We start from the raw sequence: 20,325 nt of genomic DNA on the forward strand, positions 1-20,325 counted from the left end.
TGGTGGTGGTTTTTTGTTTTGTTTTTTGAATTTGCCTAAATCCTTCAAGGCTACCAGCAGAGGACAGACTGATAAAGAACAATGCAAACTGCATTCATCTGTGGCCAAATAGAAAGGAGAGCCACACTACAGACAGAGTTCCAAAGGATCAAGGTGGAGACTTATACAGGCTAAACACAGAGAAGGCATAAATGCTTCTACACATAGCCAGTGTCACTTTTAGATACTGATTCTCTTTGTAGACTTTTTTTTTTTTTGTACTCTTTTGAGTAGATAACTGGCAGATGTATTCAAAGCCGAACACAGGCAGAGGCATATTCTGAACCAAAGGTGTTAGCGGGTAACCTAAAAACTACGTCTCTACCTCTGCCTTATGCACTTGGGAAGAAAAGGAAGCCAACAGACAGAAAACTCTTCAAGATTCAGCACAAAGGCTACTTTCTTAACAGGATTTCTTTAACTATTGCGATTCACTAAACGTCATTCCCGAACATAAGATTTTGCAATTCACCATATCTTATACGGACTTGCTTTACTGAAAGCTGATTTACGTCAAATGAACTCATTCCCCCAATTCAAGGGCTAAGAGGACCCACTCTTCAATCCAGTGACTAAACATAGGAAACATTCTCTAGAAACCTGGCCCACATCTTAATACTTATCTTTTACTACTCTGGAGGACAAATGATGTGGACTGTGAATTGAGGAGAGTTGGTAGGGTTGGAGGTAGGGTTGGGGTAGGGGTGAAGGTGGGGTGTTCTGGAAAAAGCAGGGAGAAAGTTAAAAATCATCATCCATCAAACTCCTAAAAGTATGACTCCCAGGGAATTAAAACAAAGCTCATTACTGAAAATTTCCCTAAATTGTGATATTCACAATCAAGACTTTATAGAGCCTGAGCGAGTACCGAAGACTTGGTATCCATTTCAGCACTCTGGGCTCTCAGGTTAGCAGAGGTGTGTGCGTCAGCCGTCACCACTGCTCCTCACCACCAGGGGGCGCCCGTGGCACTGATCCACCGGGCCGCTCTCCCAGCGTACCCCGCTCCGGTAGGCCGCGACCCGGAAGCTGTCGCCGGCTGCTAGTCGCCCGCTGGCGGCTCTGTCCTCTTTGGAGTTGGGCAGTGTAATAGCCTGGGCTGCCGGAGCTTGCTGTGGCTGCTGGTCGCGGCAGTCGGAAGGAATCCCCAATGAGTTCGTTCCCAGGGGCTCAGTCTGGGCACGCGTCCCCCGGCGACGTGTGACCCGATCAGCTGGCTGCTGCTTCGGAGTTCGTAAGTGTCCGTGGGCCGCGCGGGGCCGCGAAGAGACTCTCCGCCTGGGCCATGTTGAAGGCCCTCAAAGTTTCCCTCATCTCGGTTGGAAGAGGCTAGTTTGATGGGCTCTGTTGACAGAAGCGAGCAGGAGAAGCAGGGCTTTCTCTGTCGCTTTGCAGTGACAGTAGTATCGAGGGTTCAGAGTTCACTCAGTAGCATCCGGACTTGTTCTTTTCTGCTCTCACTCCTGACACCAAAATAAAACAGGAGGCTGTCATTTGTGGAAACCCACCTGTCCTATTAGCCATGAAGACACAAACTGCGTCCCCTACCCAGGGGACTATCCCCGAGTCCAGTTATGTCTACAGCAGTCTATGGAGTAGCCGGAAGCTAATGGTCGTGGGGGTCTTTCTGGGTTGGCTACTGGTCATCCACCTTTTGGTCAACATGTGGCTTCTATTTCTTCTGTGTGCATCGTTGGTCGTGCTGGGAGGATGGCTGGGCTCCACTGCCATCGTAGGGGCTTCAGGTCAATTGCATTTGGAACGATTCATTACAATCACCACCTGTCCTCCATGTCCCGAGGCAGAAAGGCAGCTGGAACAAGAGATTAACCGCACCATCCAGATGATTATCCGAGACTTCGTGTTATCCTGGTATCGTTCGGTGAGCCATGAGCCAGCATTCGAGGCAGAGATGGAGGCAGCCATGAAAGGGTTGGTTCAGGAACTTCGAAGGCGGATGAGCATAGTGGACAGCCATGCTCTTACCCAGAGGGTTCTGACTCTCTGTGGTTGTCACCTGCAGAGCTATATTCAGGCAAAGGAGGCAATTGCAAAGGAGCAGAGCTGTCCAGTTCAGCCCTCCCAGCTATGGGATGCTTACTGCCAGGTTACTACTCCCCATCCTGCCATGAGCTGTCCTACCACGGAGGTCACTTATGCACGTGGCATTGTGAATTTAATACTAAAAGAATTAGTTCCCAAGCCCCACCTGGAGACTAGGACTGGACGCCATGTTGTAGTCGAACTCATTACGTGCAATGTAATCTTACCACTGATCAGCAAGCTATCAGATCCTGACTGGATCCATCTTATACTTGTGAGTATCTTTTCAAAGTACAGACATGATGCAGCACAAGGAACTAAACCCTCCTGCTCACCCAGTGTCCCAGAGCAGCCCTCAGTGCCCACATCCCTGCCATTGATTGTTGAAGTAGAGAGTTTGCCGGTAGGAAAAGCATCTTCTCCAGCAGCAGCCCCAGTACACTTAACCTCTAGTGAGCCAGCCCCCTCCCCAGAGATTGAAGAAGGCCATGAAGCTGTAGAGGGAGATTTGCCTGGGATACCTGAAGAAAGAAAAGTAGGAAATAACTCATCCCATTTTCTACAGCCAGATATCAGAGGCCCCTTGTTCTTATGTGAAGACTCAGAACTGGAGTCACCACTGTCTGAACTGGGCAAAGAAACCATCATGCTAATGACCCCAGGCAACTTCCTTTCAGACAGGATTCAAGATGCTCTGTGTGCCCTTGAGGATTCTCGGGCTCTGGAGCCTAAGGATGGCGAGGGATCTGAATGCATGGAAGGAGCAGAAGCTGAGGAGGCTCCAGGAACAGAAACAGAAACAGAGACAGGCATGCTGGTCTCCATGCTTAATTGCCCAGAGATCCAGATTGACACAGCAGACAAGGAGGCAGAGCAAGGAGATGATGACACCTGTCTTACAGCTTTGCTAGAGGAACCAGAAAAAACCTGTCCCCTACGACCTTCATGCTTAGATAAAGATCTCACCAGTGGCATGTGCACCCTTGAGCCTGCTGTGCCTCCAGTGCCACTTTCCTCCTCTCCACCTGGTCCTCTCAGCTCAGCTACCTTCAGCTTTGAGTCCCTGAGCAGTCCAGATGGCCCAGTTGTCATCCAGAACCTTCGGATCACTGGCACCATCACTGCCCGAGAGCACAGTGGGACTGGATTCCACCCATACACTCTGTATACTGTGAAGGTAACAGGATAACGGCTGTGGTCGATCACTCTGGGGATGGGGTTTAGAAATCAGAGTCAGTAAACAGAATGTTGCAAGGGATAAGTATCTTGTGTGAACTAAATAAATGTGTGAGTGGTGTGCAGCTCGTTTGGAAGCCAGGATAGGCTCTTATGATAAAACCACACAAATAGTCCCAGAAGCTCAGTATTAGAATACTGCAGATCAAAGTGTTCATTGGTTCTCAAACCTGCTTCCACCTCAGAATCACTAGGGCTGCCTTTTAAATATACTGATTCTGACAGATTCTAGATAAGAATTTCTATGAATGCATCCCAAGATTCTACAGTTTTAAAAAATGACTTAATTTTTTTTTACTTTATGTTTATATTTTGCCTACATGTATGTAAGTGCATTGTGTGCCTGATTCTTGTGGAAGCCAGAAGAGGGTTCTAGATCCTCTGAATCTGAAGTTACAGTTTTAAGCTGCCATGTGGGTGCTAGAAACCAAACCCTGGCTCTCTGCAAGAGTATCAAGTGCTCTTAACTGCTGAGGCATGCATTTCTCCATCTCCCTACATTTGTTTTTTAAATGAAACTTTTCAGTTAACTCATCAGTCCATAGCCTGGCCTGAGGGGAGATATGCTATTCTAACCAATTTTCTCCATATCATTTCTGCATAGTCCTTCCCAAGTCTGTGCTTAAACACCCCAAGGAATAAGGAATTACCACCTTCTGACATAAGTATAAGTATTCTACCTTCCTAAAATAAAAAATATAAAATATATTATCATTTTTAAAGAAAGAAATTAGGAAGAAGTTTAGAAAGAGAGTTCCTTGGCAGGATTCTCTCTGTTGAACTTTACCTGCCTTCTGGAATTTCTGTGATTATCAGTCCAAGAACCATTACTAGTACAAGTCTGGGCATGCTACTCCTCCTGGTAAAATCCAAGCTGACCAAAGGATAGTGGCCTGATACAACTTAAAGGTGACCTGGCATTTCAGAAGTCACATGACATTTGAAGTTAAGACAGTTTTAGAGTTTGAAATCTCTCCTGAACTCTACCTGTTTCTTTTCTGCTCGGTACTTGTCTGAGAGATTTCTTTGCTCACCTCAGCTCATAGTGACTGTGTCTTCCTCTCCAGCTCTAGAAATGTTTAAACATCAGCTTCTTTAGAAGTAATTAGAGTTATTAATATAATTAGAAGCACCTGTGCACTTTATTAGGCATGCCTACACTCAGTCACGTGGTCTTTATAAAACAGGCATTTTTCAAAAGCACAGACGTGGAGTCATGAGTAACAGGCGACTGTCAAACAGCATGAACTTGAACAATTTGCCTGCTTGTTGTTTGGATTCTAGGTGTCCCTCTGATGTGCCCTGTGCTCACATACAAGTGCTAGGTTCTGGATATTTCATTTTCAACTTACGACATATTCGTGGATTGATAACAGTTTTTCTTTCTTTTAACCAGAAAAATCAAGTTGTCCCTCAAGGGGCAGGGCAGAATATTCCACAGAATGCATCCTAGCTCTCAAGTGCTCCAAGCTCAAAAGCTCTCTCCTGAATTCTGCCTGTCTCTTTCTTTCTTGGTACTTATCAAAAGGACATCTTTCCTCACCTCAGCACTTAGTAAATATATCTTCATCTCTAGTTCTAGAAATGTTCAATCACTAGCTCATGTTCTTTCAACAAGGAGTTTTTTTTTTTTAAATCACATATTGTTTTATAATATTTCAGCCAAACAATGACCAATTTCTGACAAGAGCAAGCACATGCCAAGTTGGTCGCAGCATCTATGTATCTTACACTTCTTTGTCAGAAGGTCTTCCCCTGTGTGGTCATAGCTTCCATTCTGTTCGAGGTGCTTACTTTTTAGGAGTACAGTGTGGGTCATCTCTCCCACATACTGGCTCTTTAGGCATATGAAAGCAGCAGACTGACCTCATAGAACATTTCCAGTCATCATGAGACATCTAGTGATACAGCTAATATATACTTAATACAAAGAATTTCCATTCAATTTTCAGAGTAACAATTAAAAAGATTAATCTTCCCAAAACAATGAGAGAGAGAGAAAGAGAGAGAGGGGAGAGACAGAGAGAGAAAGAGAGAGAGAGAGAGGGAGAGAGAGAGAGAGACAGAGGGGGGGAAGAAGGAAGAAGAGGAGGAGGAAGAGGAGGAGGAGGAGGAGGAGGAAGAAGAAGAAGAAGAAGAAGAAGAAGAAGAAGAAGAAGAAGAAGAAGAAGAAGAAGAAGAAGAAGAAGAAGAAAGAAAGAAAGAAAGAAAGAAAGAAAGAAAGAAAGAAAGAAAGAAAGAAAGAAAACTATTATTTCAGGCAAAGTTATGATTTATGCTTATCTGCTGTTTGGGATTTTTCTTCCCAAAATTAGTATAGATTGTTAGTGACTAGATATTGTGGCAAAGTGATTTTCTCCTGATGAGGTCTCTCCTATAATTTAGCAGTGGTCACTTTTGTAGGTCTTATGTAGATATTGTTGTCTTCTGCTCTATACTGTCTTTAGGATTTGAAAATGTTAATGTAGCTACTTTGAGGATGGGAACTTCTGATAGAAGCAATCATAAGAAACAGTGGAAAGTTTCTGACTGAGCAAGCAGTAGCAGGAAGTACAGCTCATTCAGCCTTGGAGTTTGGATTGTCAGTTACAGCTAAGGATGATGTCATATAAATGAAGCTTCTCCCCTTTTCCATACTCTACTGTGACCATTGAACAGGTCATTAACCCCAGAATAGATTCCCTAAACCTCACTGGTTCCATCAATAACTCTGTTCCTTTCCACAGTACGAGACAGCCCTTAATGGTGAGAACAGCAGCAGCCTACAGCAGCTGGCCTATCACACAGTGAACCGCCGCTACCGGGAGTTTTTGAATCTGCAGACCCGCCTAGAGGAGAAACCGGATCTACGAAAGTTTATCAAAAGTCAGACGTTCCCCAAGCTCCAAATGCCAGCTTGCATATCACCTCTAGCTGCTCTAATTTGCATGCTTGGTGGCCTGTGGGTTTGTGGGGAGAAGGCAGCACTGATAGTGTTCTATTCTTAAGTTTTCTTGAGAAGCCTGGTGTCTAGAGTTGGACACCTGTGATGGAATCCCTTCTGAGGTTGTCCTTGGTGGCAAGTGTTGCTCCAGTGTCCCCACATAGTTTACACTTAAAAAGGAGTAGACACATTTCTACCTGTACCCATAGAATAACTCAAGGAGCTAAATTAGTGTTTCCAGGTCTGTGAATTATCCATCTTAAATAACTCAAAAATCCTTGTTTTCAACAACCAAGCCTTTTGTGTGCTGTTTGACACATCCAACACACAATGAAGAGTTTAAAATGTAGTAAAATTTAAGTACAAGTAAGCTGGGAACTGGCTATATTGTTTTGGTTGTTGTTTTTAGATGCTAAGTAAATAAATGGTAAGTTGACTAAATTATATATTCTATTACTTAATTTCATGGCTAATATTGGGACAAGCTTCAAAACCATCCCTGGTTCTCTTCTTTACACTTTACATGCATTAGCTCATGTAGTCTTCTAACAGCCTAAGGGGTAGATAGTATCATTCCTTATAGAAAAGCAACAGGAACAGATCATGTGGCTTGCCTAAGGTCATTCTTATAGCAGGAACTGGAGCCCAGACTTAACCTTGGGCTGTTAGGCTTAAGAGGCCTGACATAAGTAACTGCTGCACTGTGTCTTCTCTTCACAGTGAGGAGAGTAGATCATTGCATCACAACTCTGAGGACAGTTGGAAGTCCTGAAGTTAACAAAACCCAAAGCCAATGCCTAGTGAAATACATCCAGTGATTATGTTTGTTCTTCATGAAATATCTCTGTGTGGACACTAAGTGGATGCATTTGCTCTGTTTTGTTTTGCTCTGCTTTGTAGATGTGAAGGGTCCAAAAAAGCTCTTTCCAGATCTTCCATTTGGAAACATGGATAGTGATAGAGTAGAAGCCCGGAAGAGCCTCTTGGAGTCCTTCCTGAAGGTCAGCATCTTCTCTTCTGGCTTTGCTCACATCTTCACCCCACATGTCCAACCCAAAGCTCTGAGATCTGGGGCCTAGGATTTCTCTAAAATGTTTTTCTTTTGCAGCAACTCTGTGCCATTCCTGAGATTGCCAACAGCGAGGAGGTGCAGGAGTTCCTTGCTCTGAACACAGATGCTCGGATTGCCTTTGTTAAGAAACCATTCATGGTCTCTAGGATAGACAAGGTAACAGCAGAGCCACTGTGCTCAGCTTTGTTTCTGTCTGCAAGTGTGAGGTGTGCATTAGAGTGTAGACCATGCTGGGAGCCCAGAGAAGGAGTCAATAGAACATAGACTAAAATTTTCAAGACCTGTTGCTAAATATTGCCTGGATCATCAACTTGCTGAATCTGTGTCAGAGCGAGCAGCTGTTAGAAGACAATGGCCACATGATATATACACATACACACACACATGTACATATATATGTGCATATATACAACAATATGATATTGTTTTAATGGAAGCATGTAAGGCTAGAAGTGGGCCTCCTCAGCTGGGAGAAAAAAAATAAGAATTCCATATGATAGGTATTAGGGGACATCTTTTGTTATGGGGAAGAACCCAAACTAGAAAGAGATCAACTAGGTAAAAACCCCAGAGTTCTGAGCAGATGTATCCATTGGTTCTTTCCTCATTTCCTTATGGGGAATTTCCTTTGTTATTGCCTGATTCTTTGCTTTTGGCTTTTTGAGACAGATCTCATTAGAGCCTAGTCTGGCCTTGGAACTACCAGTATTTCCAGCTGCTTTCAAATTCATCATCATCCTCAGCCTCTCAAATGCTGGATTATAGGCAGGTGCCATCACATTCAATGAGGCTATTTTGAGCAAAGCACTGTACTAATTTCCAGTAAGGCCAAAATGGAAGGCACTGATGAAGGCCCTCCCATCATTTATAATCCTTGAGGCTGAAAAGAAAGTTGTCTTACATGTGTGTGCCTATGCAACTAGTGCATTCACCTGTGCATGTGTGTGGAGAACATAGAAATGTCTTTCTCCATTGCTCCTAGTTTTTGAGACAGGGTTTCTCATTGAACCTGAAGGTCTCTGGTATTGGCTAGACTGGCTGGTCAGCAAGCCCCTGAGATTTTCCCAGACCCCAGGAGCATGGGAGTTACAGGTGTATATCACAAAGTTACAGATGGATGTCACAGAGTTGCGGATGTATATCATCACACCTAGTTTTTATGCAGGTGCTAGGAATCACAAGGAAGGACTTTGCCCATTGAACCTTCTCTACAGCCTGCAAATTGTATTTTCTAAGCTGCATTATGTTTATGCCATCCTCTCCTGTGTTTCCTTCCTGGTTTGTTTTCCTAGTGTTCCCTGTGGTCTTGCTGGTTGTCCCATATGTCTTGGCTGTACTAGCTGTGCTCCTATGAGGGATTACCACAAGAATGAGCTACAGCAGTAGCTGGTGCTACTTTGAACCAGCAGCCTTCATTAATGTATATATACCTCCATTGCCTTGAGTTTTTTGGTTTTTTTGGGTACATTTCCCTTTATAGCAAATATATGAATGCCACTTTTACACGCTGAAAAAATATAGATGATTCTTGTTTTTTACACTTTTTTTTTCTTTATAGCAATTCCAGATAGCTTAACCACAGGCCTGAGGGACTTTTTATTCTTTCTGTATCAAAAGAAGAGAATTGCCCGATTTGGCTACAAACCCAGCTTGTTACTTGGAAACCTTGCAACAAGTTTATATTACTTAAGCTTCTAAACTGTATTTTCTTTTTTCCTTTTATCATCATCATTTTTCTTTTCTTACATACCTTCTTTATTTCTACCAGTTCACGCTTTGCTGTCAGTATCATTAATTTGGAAACTAGGAACCTCATTTTTATGTAAAAATGAAAAAAACTAATTAAAACTAGCCTGAAGAACTCTCTTGAGTTTTTCTTTCTCCTTTTCCCTTTGGCTTCTTGCCCCTTGGTATTGTTTGTCTTACTCTGTAGAGAAGATTGTTCTAGGCAGAGAGAAAAAGTATTGATGTCATTGGCTGGTATCTGATTTTTTTCAAAGGCTAAGGCTCTGGATGGCGAGCTCTTTTTATCCTGTGGTAAAGCACAGAGATGACTGTTCTGTTCTCTGTGACTGCCCATCAGGGAAGTACATAGCCATGATGATCCTGTACCTCTAATCCTGCAGATGGTGGTGAGTGCTATCGTGGACACCTTGAAGACAGCGTTTCCTCGCTCTGAACCCCAGAGTCCCACAGAGGAGCTGAGTGAAGCAGAGAATGAAAGCAAGCCACAGACAGAAGGCAAGAAGGCTAGCAAGTGAGATGCCCTTCAGTGGCCCAGGGCTTCTGTCCTCACTTGATCCCCAGTCCTCATCTAAAGCCCCCCTTCCATTCTCAAGCCCTAGAAGAGAGGAAATGCATGCCACCCACTGGCTTCTTAGCAAAGCCAGAGGCTGGGTTCTACAGTGCTCGACCTAAGGAGTCCGAGATGAGATGCCAGCAGTACTGCTGAGCATTTGCTCCCACCCACAAACCCCTGGGCCCAGATCACTGGGGCTTTTTAACTAGAAGGGAAAACTGTAGAGGCTGGATACTACTCTTTTTGTAGAAATTGAGATGTTTCTTTCCTATTAAGAATCAAGGCTTGTAATTTATTTGTTTGCCATCATTTCTGGAAATTTTGGCTCAGAGAGTACTTACCCAAGCACTATACAGGAAAGGGCTAAAATGGAAACCTGCAGGGTGTGTTTTAGTGACTGATTGCTTCATGTCCCAGCTGGCCCCTGGAAGCACTCCACACCAGCATGTGGAAAGCAAGGATGGCACATGCACACCCTTCCTGAAAGTTTTGTGTGAATGTGGCCTGTTAAGGAGAGGGAGGTAAGAAGGGAGGAGAGAGAGAGAGAGAAAGAGAGAGAGAGAGAGAGAGAGAGAGAGAGAGAGAGAGAGAGAGAGAGAGACTGAGAGAGAGAGAGAGACTGAGAGAGAGAGAGAGACTGAGAGAGAGAGAGAGACTGAGAGAGAGAGACTACTATTTTACTTGACAGAAGTCCTTTCGTGAGTATCCTATAGACACAGTAAAATATGGCACTGCCTTAGAAGAATTGCCAAGTATATGTTGTTTGGGAAATTTCATCTTCCAGGTAGTTTCGAGCACACTAAGCCCCATCCCTACTCCAGAGTAAGCATGGCTGTTTCTGTTTTAATATGTTGTCATTACTTGCCAGCCTCTCTTTTTAGGGAGCAAGATCATGAATTGCATTCTCTTCTGCCTTTGTTTCTGTGTCAGGTCCAGACTAAGGTTTTCATCCAGTAAAATTGCCCCTGCACTGAGTATAACTGAGGCACAGGACAAGATTCTATACTGCCTCCAGGAAGGCAATGTGGTAAGAGCCCAAACCCAGAGAACTGCTAGAATCTCAGTCTGAGGTTTTATCCTGAGATATAGTATGTAGAAGGCTTCTCTAAAGTCAGAGAAGAGTCGGGTGCCCTGATCAAGGACTTAGCTGATATCTGGATCTTAAAATTTTATGCTAAAAGTGTTTCCTCTGAGTGATTTGGAATTCTATCAGGTCTGGATTGGCAAATTGGCTTCTTAAGGTTATGGGTTTAAGATAATAACAGGATGATAAGGGAAAGCAGTTTCTAGACGAAAACAGATGATCCATTGTTGTACACAAGTGATTATCCCAGAGCAGGCTAGTTTTACTTGCAGCTTGGGTAAGGAGTGGAAGCTTTGCTGAAGTGGCCATGGGTTAGTGGATGTACACGTGGTACTTTTTCAGTAACAGGAAACCCAGATGCTACCTTTATTCTGTCTTTGCATTTTTGGTGATCTTTGCTACTTACTGTTTCTTCAGGAGTCAGAGATCTTGTCCATGTCTGGGATGGAATCTTTCATTGAAAAACAGACAAAGTTACTGAAAATGCAGCCAGCGGAAGCCCCAGATAAAGATCCCCAACAAGTCCCCAAAGTATATGTGGATAGTGGTTTGTTGGATAAAGCTGTGGTAGCCCTAGAGCTCAACCAGAGTGACCCAGGTGAGTGACAAGACCTTTGCTTCCACAGCAGAGAGCCAGGGAGATATCCACTGGGACTCTCCTGTGCTCAGCAGAGCAATCCATGTGTTGAAGTACTCCAGAGTAGGAGGTGATGTAGTCCAGAGATGGATATGGTTTTTTGATCTAGTCAAACAGCAGGGAAAAATCTATATGCATAATATCAGTGTGTTATTTTTGATATGAGGCTACTCTTTTTCTAGACAACTCTGTCAGTGTCTGTGGTACTCTTTCCTGATGTTTCTCTCTCCCTCCCTGCTTTTCTCTCTCTTTCTCTCCTTCCCTCTCCCTTCCTTCATCCCCTCTCTTTGGTTCTGTCTCTCTCAGTCCCTTTTTGGGTTCCTTAACATCATTCTTGAAATGTAGTTTGGGTTGTGTTCTTACTCTGTACCCTCTGAGTAATCACTTCTGGACTATCAGCTTCTGCCTTTGCTTGTATACCAGTGATGCCTAACTACCAAATAGGATGTGTACATCTCTGCCTGGTTAAACCACAGAACAGCTGACACATAACATCATCACATGGATTCGTCTTCTCCTAGATCTGGCCCTGCTTTACTTCCTGCCATTGCAAATGAAGCTTTCCAGTTCCCCAGGACAAACAGGCAGAAGAGGTGAAGGGTCTGAGTCCCACTTCTAAGCATTTTCTTCCCAGGAGAAGGTCAGGTGTTTCCTACAGAGGAAAAATTCTAATATGTTTAGTGACAACTTTAAAAGAAGAACGTTTTATTGATTAACTAAAAAAAGACCTGCTAAGACAACATCTTGAGGGAAGATTTCGTGAGATGAAAAAGAAAAACTAATTTCATATTTACTCCCAGGTACTCAAAAACAAATCACTTGGCCTCTGCTATATGGACTTCAATTTAAGTGTGTGACACAATGGGGCTTCTAGTTAGCTGTAACTGTCAAACATGACACAGCTTTGAGTCATCTGAGAGGAAAACCTCAGTTAGTTGAGGAATTGCCTAGAGATGGCCTCTGGGTATGTTTGTGAGATTTGGTCTTGATTACTAATGTCTTGGTGTGTTGTGGAGTTTATCATTTTCTTCAAAAGGACCTTGTGATTCAGTTTGCTTTACTTTTACTGCAATGACTACATGTTGCCACAGGGTGGCAGCTATAGACAGATGCTAATCCTGAGGAACTGGTGGCACTGAGGAGGTTGTTTCCTTAGGGAGGAATAGTCCATTATTGAGGGGAAAAAAAAAAAAAACAAAAAAAAAAACAAAAAAAAAAACCTAGAAAGCAGCTCATATTTTCCACACATGACATTCACCAATTTCTTTCCAATTTGGAAGACTTGAGGGGCCATGGATGAGCTCATGTTTATGCTGGGCTTGAACATCTATTCACTGGAAAGAAGCATCTATTCATACACATACATACATACATACATACAGCACAGGAAAAGAAAATATGTACTGGGCAGAATCTAAAATGAAAAAATGAAGTGAGATTCAGTGTTAGCAGATCTGCCCAGACCCCAAAGTGATGTGTGTTCTAAAACACCCTTGGAAGAGGAAAGCTGGTGCAGGCTGGTCCAGAGAGTCCCCATTGAGCCTAGACTAGCAGATATTGATGATGATAATGGTAACATTAGTCAAAGCAGAAATGCCAGATTCCTCAAAATCATTTATACCCCTGGGACACTGACATGAGATAGGAATCTCAACACAGATTTAGAGAATAGACACTTCTTTCCAATGTATAGATGTTCAAGATACTTCAGCCCAAGATAGACATGAGCTCATCTGTGGCCCCTCCAGTCTTCCAAATGGGAAAGAAAACAGTAAATGTCATGGCATTTTACCAGAGGTGTGGTACTCTTCTAGAACCACATATTCTCTCAAAGTCAGACTCCAGCCTCCTGTGCCCCACCCCACAGCTCTGTGTAATGGAGGTGGTTCTGTAGGAGAATGAATCTCAGTTCTTTTCCCTGATCAGCCCATTCCTTTCCATTATCCACTGTGGGGGCGAGTGGAAGGTACAGGGGCTTGCCAGTTCCAGTTAGTCAGCAATTATGAGCCCCTACTTGAAGTAGAATGGAGTCAGCATCCTGGAGAAATAAAGGGGAAATTGATGCCAGATAGGTAAAATAATTATGTACAAGACCTGCTAATACGATTTTAAAAACCTGTCATGACAGAACATCAGATACAAAAAGTTGTAAACACATAGAGTGCATCACTGAGTGATAGATACAAGCACTTCTTGATTTATATTGTGCAAAGGGATCTCAAAACTCTAGGATAATAACAAGAAGCTAGAGAAGACCTGGCTGCCACCAAAGCTCTGAAAGAGGAGAGGTCTCTTCCTGAGTTACCTTTGATGCTTTGTCCCCAGGAACAGAGACAGAGTTAGCTGATACAGCCTTTGATCTGATCCTCCTGCTGTTGATGGAGCAGTGGAAGTGGCTGTGTACTGAAAGCATGCAGAAGTGCCTCCGCCTTATTTTTGGAACTCTAGTTCAGAGGTAAGATTACTGAGCTCGCCATCACTTTACAGCCTCGATTTGCTAAGAAATTGGACATGAAACTTGTTTCTGTACTAGCATTTGAAGTGCCTGTAGCCTCAGCATTATAGGAATGTGGGTAAGAAGAGCCTATCAGAAGTCTTTTCTAAAGTTTGAGTGTATATAATTCTCTAAGGTTTCTGACATAGATAGCACACTGAATTACAGCCATTGCCTCTGTTCCTACAGTACTTTAGCTCAGTCTCCTACTCTACTACATCAATTTAACATATTAGAGATAACTCACACGAGGCACCAAAATGTGCCAACTTAAAACACTGGTGATCACCACTATGCATTGGTGTGACATTAAGAAAAGCAATCAGAGCACTTCCCCTTGTGGTCATTTGATCAAAAGTGAGCCCAATTCTATCTCATGTTTTCTGTCTCTCTATAGCTATGGTTTCTGGCCTATCTGAATCTGTCTATTGTATGAGTTTGAATCTGGATCCCTATGTTTGTCTGAATGCTGTGTCTTGTCTGTGTGTGTCTATAGCAAAAGACTTTATCAGGCAGCACAGAAAGCATCACATGGGGGAAGGAACAATGCTTTACAGAAACCTTTAAGATAAAGGATTTTACAGGGATTAAGTCACTCCAACTGATCCCAAATAACACACTAGCAAGTTATCCAGCAACACACATAGTCTGCTTCCGGCATTTATGGTGGATATTTGTTTTATAAGGTTGCTTTCAACCTACTTTCTGCTTTCAGCATTTATTACCATAATGCACATACACACATGAGTTACTTGTGGGTCAGGGCATGAAAGAATACATAAGCTTAAAACTATGCATTATCTCAGGCTGTAAACCTCGATTACATGGGAAATTCAAGGCAAGTAAGTTTGGTTGTTACGTTGTTCATTTAAATCAAAGTTAAACAAACAGGTGGAGAACATATACTTTTAAGTCTTATGTGACCTTAAAGTATATTATTATTAACTCAGCTGCAAGGACCAGCAAAAGTTCCAGTGTCTTAGAATGTAAGAGATAGTCTCATAATAATATGGTACCGTGCTCTGGGATCAGTTTCTCATTTTTACATACCCAATCCCTGTGTCTTTCTTTGATTTTTGTGCAGCAGGCTTTTCTCTTGATCATACGTAGTGCTTATAGGATGGTAAAGCAGAGAGAGAAACATGGGCTTGTAGCTTAGCTTTCTCTGGGCCTTACAGATAGCTTGAAAGATCTATGAATAGATGGAAGTTTCTACAACTGATTTCTTATCCATCCTTATGACCTTCCCATTCTTCATGATTGACATAATAAACATTTTTTTGGATACCGAGGACCAGATTTCATTCACTTTTTTCATGCCGTCTTTTCTCACTTTCCCCTGAATTAAGGAGCCTCCTTCTCCCCTCACTCTTGTTCACAGTGATACTTATTATATTATATTGTCCAGGTTCCCTAATGTCATGATTCACAATAGGTTCTCTTGTTCCCAGGAGACATTAAGCAACACAGGAGGAGGTTTGGGTTGTCACAACAGGGAAGGAGGGTAAAAATGCCCCTTGGAAGGTATCTGGTGAGTAGAGATCGTGGATGCTGCTTGCCTTCTTTGTTATACAGAACATCCCCTGCTGTATTCACCCTCCCTCACACCCCTCTGCACACACAGTGATGACATATTCTTCCCATAATGCCTCTAGTGCTAAGATTGAGAAATTGTTTCTTCACTGTTAGCTTAAGAGCCATGAGGACCTACACAGGTGCTGGGCCTGGTACAGCCTCTTGAAATGTTTGGCTGAATAAACATTTTCCTTCTTGATATTTTTTGCAGTTATAACTCTAGTTCTGTTGTGTTTTGCTCTGTTACCTGTGAGTGTTGCTAATAGGGCTTTTATTTCTCTTCACCTTTACTGACCTTTCCTTTATTGATCCTAATGCTTTCAAGAGTGAAAAGATCCTTAGTAATGTAATCTGAAGTCTGGTAGTGTATGGCTAAATGATATCTAGTAGTATGTGAGCACTGGGGACCCTACTCCTCTGACCACATACGTGGTGAGTTGGCTTACAAATTCAAGAAGCTATTCAATAGGAGCAAAACAACATAGAAACATTAGGAGAAGTTGGACAAAAGATTGAGATCCATAATTTAGAAGTTGAAAGAAGTTAAGTTGAATAACCCAGAATATTAAAGGACTTGGGCCACTCCAGGCACAGAACAGAGACCTTTATCTAGATCCAGGAAGACCACTGAAGAACTGGTATCTCACGAGGAAGTTTGATCCACAAGAGCGACACCCCCAGGGATGGATATCTATCTATCTATCTATCTATCTATCTATCTATCTATCTATCTATGTATATATATACATACATACACACACACACACACACACACACACACACACACACATATATATATATATATATATATATATATATTCACATGAAGAAAACAGGGCTCACTTCAGAAGTTAGTATTTCAATGGATAATCTTATTGGCTTATATGTATTTGCTGTGCAGCAAATGTCTATTGAGAGATTAATTCACACAGGCATTAGATGTAAACTTTGAGCATATTTCATAGTTTAATCCATTTAAAGAGCTTTGTGAAAGAGGTATTATGATCCCCACTTCTAAGCTGGGGAATCTATGGTTTATAAGGAATTAGGGCTATTAAGTCAAAACTACTAAGTTCATAAATAACATGCAGAAGCTAACTCATGCTTTTCCACTTTTCATCTATAGTGATTCTTTAAACTTTCAGGATCAGACCTTTGCCTCATGGCTTCAAGGATAAGAGCCAACCTAAAAATCACTGCTCCCAGTGGCAAACATTCCCTAAGAGGAGATTATCAGGTTGTCTATAGACTCCAAACTGCATGACCATATCTACGAGGAGCAAAGAGAGCACCTCTGACCTCTGATGGTAGCCTCCATGACTGTCCCCTGGGCAAACCGTAGTCTTTATTTTTAAAAAGATGTTTGTGTGGTAAGCAAAGAAGCTGGGAATTTGATCTCTCCTTGAGCTGTAGGACACACATACCCAACACACCCACCCTGACCCCACTATAAGAGATAGCATATAAGGTCCTAGTGTCCCTGTGACTGTCATCCACATTTCTGTCTGAAACCTTAAATATCAGAGCATATCCTTTGTAGGGCACTTGAGCTCCTGCCCTTTATGTGCTTTAAGAAACATGGTGGCCATCACTGGCCACAGATGGCTGCTGTTGCTGCTTTACTTTTCCTGAGCACTGTGCAGTCTTGGTGTCTAAGAGGGGATAGCCACCTAGATGTAGGTGCTGTGCCCCCTTTAAAATGTCCTCACTTCCCACTACCTGGCATCATTATCTCCATGCAGACATGCTTACTTCTGCTGCTTCCAGCTTCCTTTACTCCCTGCTCCCTTAAAAGACCTATATACAGAACTGCCTTGGACTCCAGGGACTCCTGCCAGATTGTAAGCACACTCTCTCTAGCTGTGTTCAAAGGCGGGGCAGGGGGAGACAGAGTAAATTCAACCTCATGACCCCTTCTTCTGAGCCAACGTTGGAGGAGTTCTGCTCTGTGCCAGGCTTATAAATCTCTCTTGATTGTTGATGGTGTGGAGAGAGTGGGGGAGGGAAGCTCAAGAGAAGTTAGATGCCCAAAAAAGGCATGGTTAAGTCAAAGGCAAGTGTTGCACGCATGCGTGGCTGACCTCATGTTAGCTTCTGTGCTGGGAACATCCAATTATGTAACAAGGAGAACTCCTTATTTGGGAGGAAAGGGGAGTGAGGATAGCAGTCTAAGCCAGGGAACAAATGAATCCAGTTTGTGCAAACGTCTTGTGTCTGAAAACAGAAAAAATTTTATAGTTCCCTGTATGCATCAGAATTGGATTTAGGAAACTGGAAAAGTACTCAGAGCTAGTCTGGGTTGGAGGGAAGGAGAGATGTACTGTGCCCCATTGATGGTAGAAGGCTTGGGGCAGGAAGACCCAGCCAAGGTAAGGGGTAAAATTATTTTGGAGCCCTGATGTAGAGAGTAAAGGAATGAGAAGAAGCTGGACCAGCTCCCTGCCTAGATGCCCAGAGCCATGCCATGATAAAAATAGGAGCCAGGCCAGCATCAGAGTACGTGAATGCTATGTCCATGGCTCTGCCCTCCCCATGGCCCTGAAGATGGCATCAGACCCTATGTCAAAAGGGCAGCAGACACATTCCTGGCATCTTTGTCTACATTTCTTAAAGTGTGAGTGAGAGAGAAAATGAGTATGTGTTTGTGTGTTGGGACATATGGAGATTAAATTGCCTGACATAGTAGAGAACAAAGTTTCAGCGACCTAGGAGTAGAGAAGAGTAAAAAGTACATAAAGTCACTAAGTATAGTGAGAAGAAGAAAACAATGTGCAGGTTGAAGAAATCCAACAAGCAGTAAACCTAGGAGAAAATTAAATATTAAATGGTAATTTCTAGAGCTTATGCTAGGTCATGGAGTCCTCTTAGGAAAGGTATTGCTCAACAAGCCATCTCTCAAGAAAGTCCAGGAGGTGGTGGCAGAGGTAGGACCATTGGAGAGTGAGCTGCCCAGTGGGATACCCATGTGTGACTCCCAAGGACAATCACCAATGGCTGATGTGAACACTATTACTACTCTTCTCTTACATCACTCTGAAGTCATGGGTGTTATCTGGGTAGAACTCCACTCAAGCTGTCTTTCTTGGTGTGTGTGTGTGTGTGTGTGTGTGTGTGTGTGTGTGTGTGTGTGTGTAGCAGCCTGAGGGGCCTTTGTGACATTAGTTACTTCTTAAGGGAAACTCAAGGCCTACCATCAAAAGGACAAAACCAGTTACGATAGGAAAGGACCTGACATTTATTACATTCTTACTAGCAGGTAAGCCTACTGCTTACTGTATGTGCTGATGTGCAGTTCTACCAGATAGGCATCCTACTTCACTGCCTGAACAGTTCCTTCCTCTCATACTGCCTGCCTCCCTCTTGTCCAAGCTTCCTCACAAAACACTACCTACTAAAATCTGCCTCACTAAGCTCCAGGGTTTTAGTCCTGTCCAGCCTTTAGTTTTCCCCAGATTGGGCCAGATGCAGCTGATGGTACTACATCTTCATCAGCAGGCTCTGACTTTCTTCTTAGGCACTCCTGGGCCAGAGGTTAGTTTTTTCCCAGTGTTTCTTTTCTACAGCCTGTCCACAACTAGAGAAAGAATATCAAAACAATTCCGAGTCACCATGAGACAAGTGCTGTCTCTTTACTTTAAGACTTCACTGCGTCCAGTATAGCTCCAGCAGTATGCTTTGTCTCACACCTGACTTCTTCTTGTGACAGCTTCTTTAGAAAAAGCATGTGCTTTTGCTGAAGCACCAGATCCTTTGATTCAGTAAGTCTTCAGTTTCTTGTATTAGGTTATTTCTGGCCTAAAAGTATCATTGACTTGGGCTGTATCTGTATTAGTGCAGTGATGGCTTCCCTCATATTGTATTGTGTCTCCTTGGTTGGAAGTAATGTGTCATGCCATGCCTCTTCTATTAGGCATGTTACAGGGAAGTCCTCTGTGTCTGGGCCAGGAAGGACCCCAGCATTTTGTCTACCATATACACTGTCTGCCTTGCATTTGAGGGGTATCATTTGCTCAAAATGCATACTATGTTAAAGACACCATGCCCTATCCTATTACATGAGAATCTCCACTTAATGTAATAGATATTATTATAATATATTACAATGTGATATAATATTGTAATAGATGTATAGTAACTGAATATCTGCTGTCCATGATTGTGACATGGATTGTGTCCATGTTTGGTCTTCTGTGTATTTTATAATATTCTTAAATTCTCATATATTCCAATGGAAGTACAGCACTAGTCATTAAAAAATGAAGGGGAAAACCAGAATATTGAGGGATTTAAATGTCATTTCCTAAGCCACATTATTGGTACCTGTTGCCTATCTGCAACTACAAATAGGAACCTGAGAGTGTGAGGTTTTAGCAACAGCATTAGATTACATAAGATTCTTGAGGGCAAAGATTCAGCTTATTCACAGTTGTATCTCTAACACCTCCTCTGACACATAGAAGATACTGACTGAATTACGTTAAATGAGAAGATGTGCAAGTTGCATGCAATTCCATTTGTTTCAGTACATCTTTCATCGCCAGTGAGAACTCCAAGCATCATCAGCAGTGCCAGGGAATAAGAGGCACCCAAAGAAACAAAATCCCCCAGACTTTTCCCATAGAATGTCCCCAGCTGATAAACTGGGCATCTTCAATACGCAGAGCCATGGTTGTACCTACTCACAGGCTTTCCTTTTAGGCTATCTACCACAACAGTACTATTTTGCTTTCTGAAATAGCGTAGTGCCCTTGAGCATCTTGCCCCACCGTGAGGACCCACTGATGTTATCCTCTCTGGGAACAGACCCTGCTGTTGTGATATGTCTACTCCCTACCCCATTTCCACATAGAAAGAATGTGGGCATTGAAATCAGACAGACCTGCCTCACTCTGTGACTTAGGGGGCAAGTCTTACTGAATGGAA

At 42.9% G+C, this 20,325-nt stretch overlaps 1 protein-coding gene across 1 annotated transcript in view; it reads left to right on the top strand.

Annotated features, from left to right (window-relative positions):
* Positions 1–1,056: 1,056 nt before the first annotated feature.
* The window catches only part of Snx19 (sorting nexin 19), a 37,466-nt gene continuing 18,197 nt past the window's right edge, over positions 1,057–20,325 (top strand). The window contains exons 1-8 of the mRNA XM_076924564.1: positions 1,057–3,259; positions 6,045–6,183; positions 7,142–7,242; positions 7,350–7,469; positions 9,440–9,570; positions 10,543–10,639; positions 11,114–11,294; positions 13,659–13,788. Coding sequence (XP_076780679.1) covers positions 1,562–3,259; positions 6,045–6,183; positions 7,142–7,242; positions 7,350–7,469; positions 9,440–9,570; positions 10,543–10,639; positions 11,114–11,294; positions 13,659–13,788 — 2,597 coding nt within the window. The 5' untranslated portion in view covers positions 1,057–1,561. The remainder of the gene's footprint in view (positions 3,260–6,044; positions 6,184–7,141; positions 7,243–7,349; positions 7,470–9,439; positions 9,571–10,542; positions 10,640–11,113; positions 11,295–13,658; positions 13,789–20,325) is intronic.

This window comes from Arvicanthis niloticus, chromosome 26 (genome assembly GCF_011762505.2).
Source record: "Arvicanthis niloticus isolate mArvNil1 chromosome 26, mArvNil1.pat.X, whole genome shotgun sequence".
NCBI classification, from domain to species: Eukaryota; Metazoa; Chordata; class Mammalia; order Rodentia; family Muridae; genus Arvicanthis; species Arvicanthis niloticus.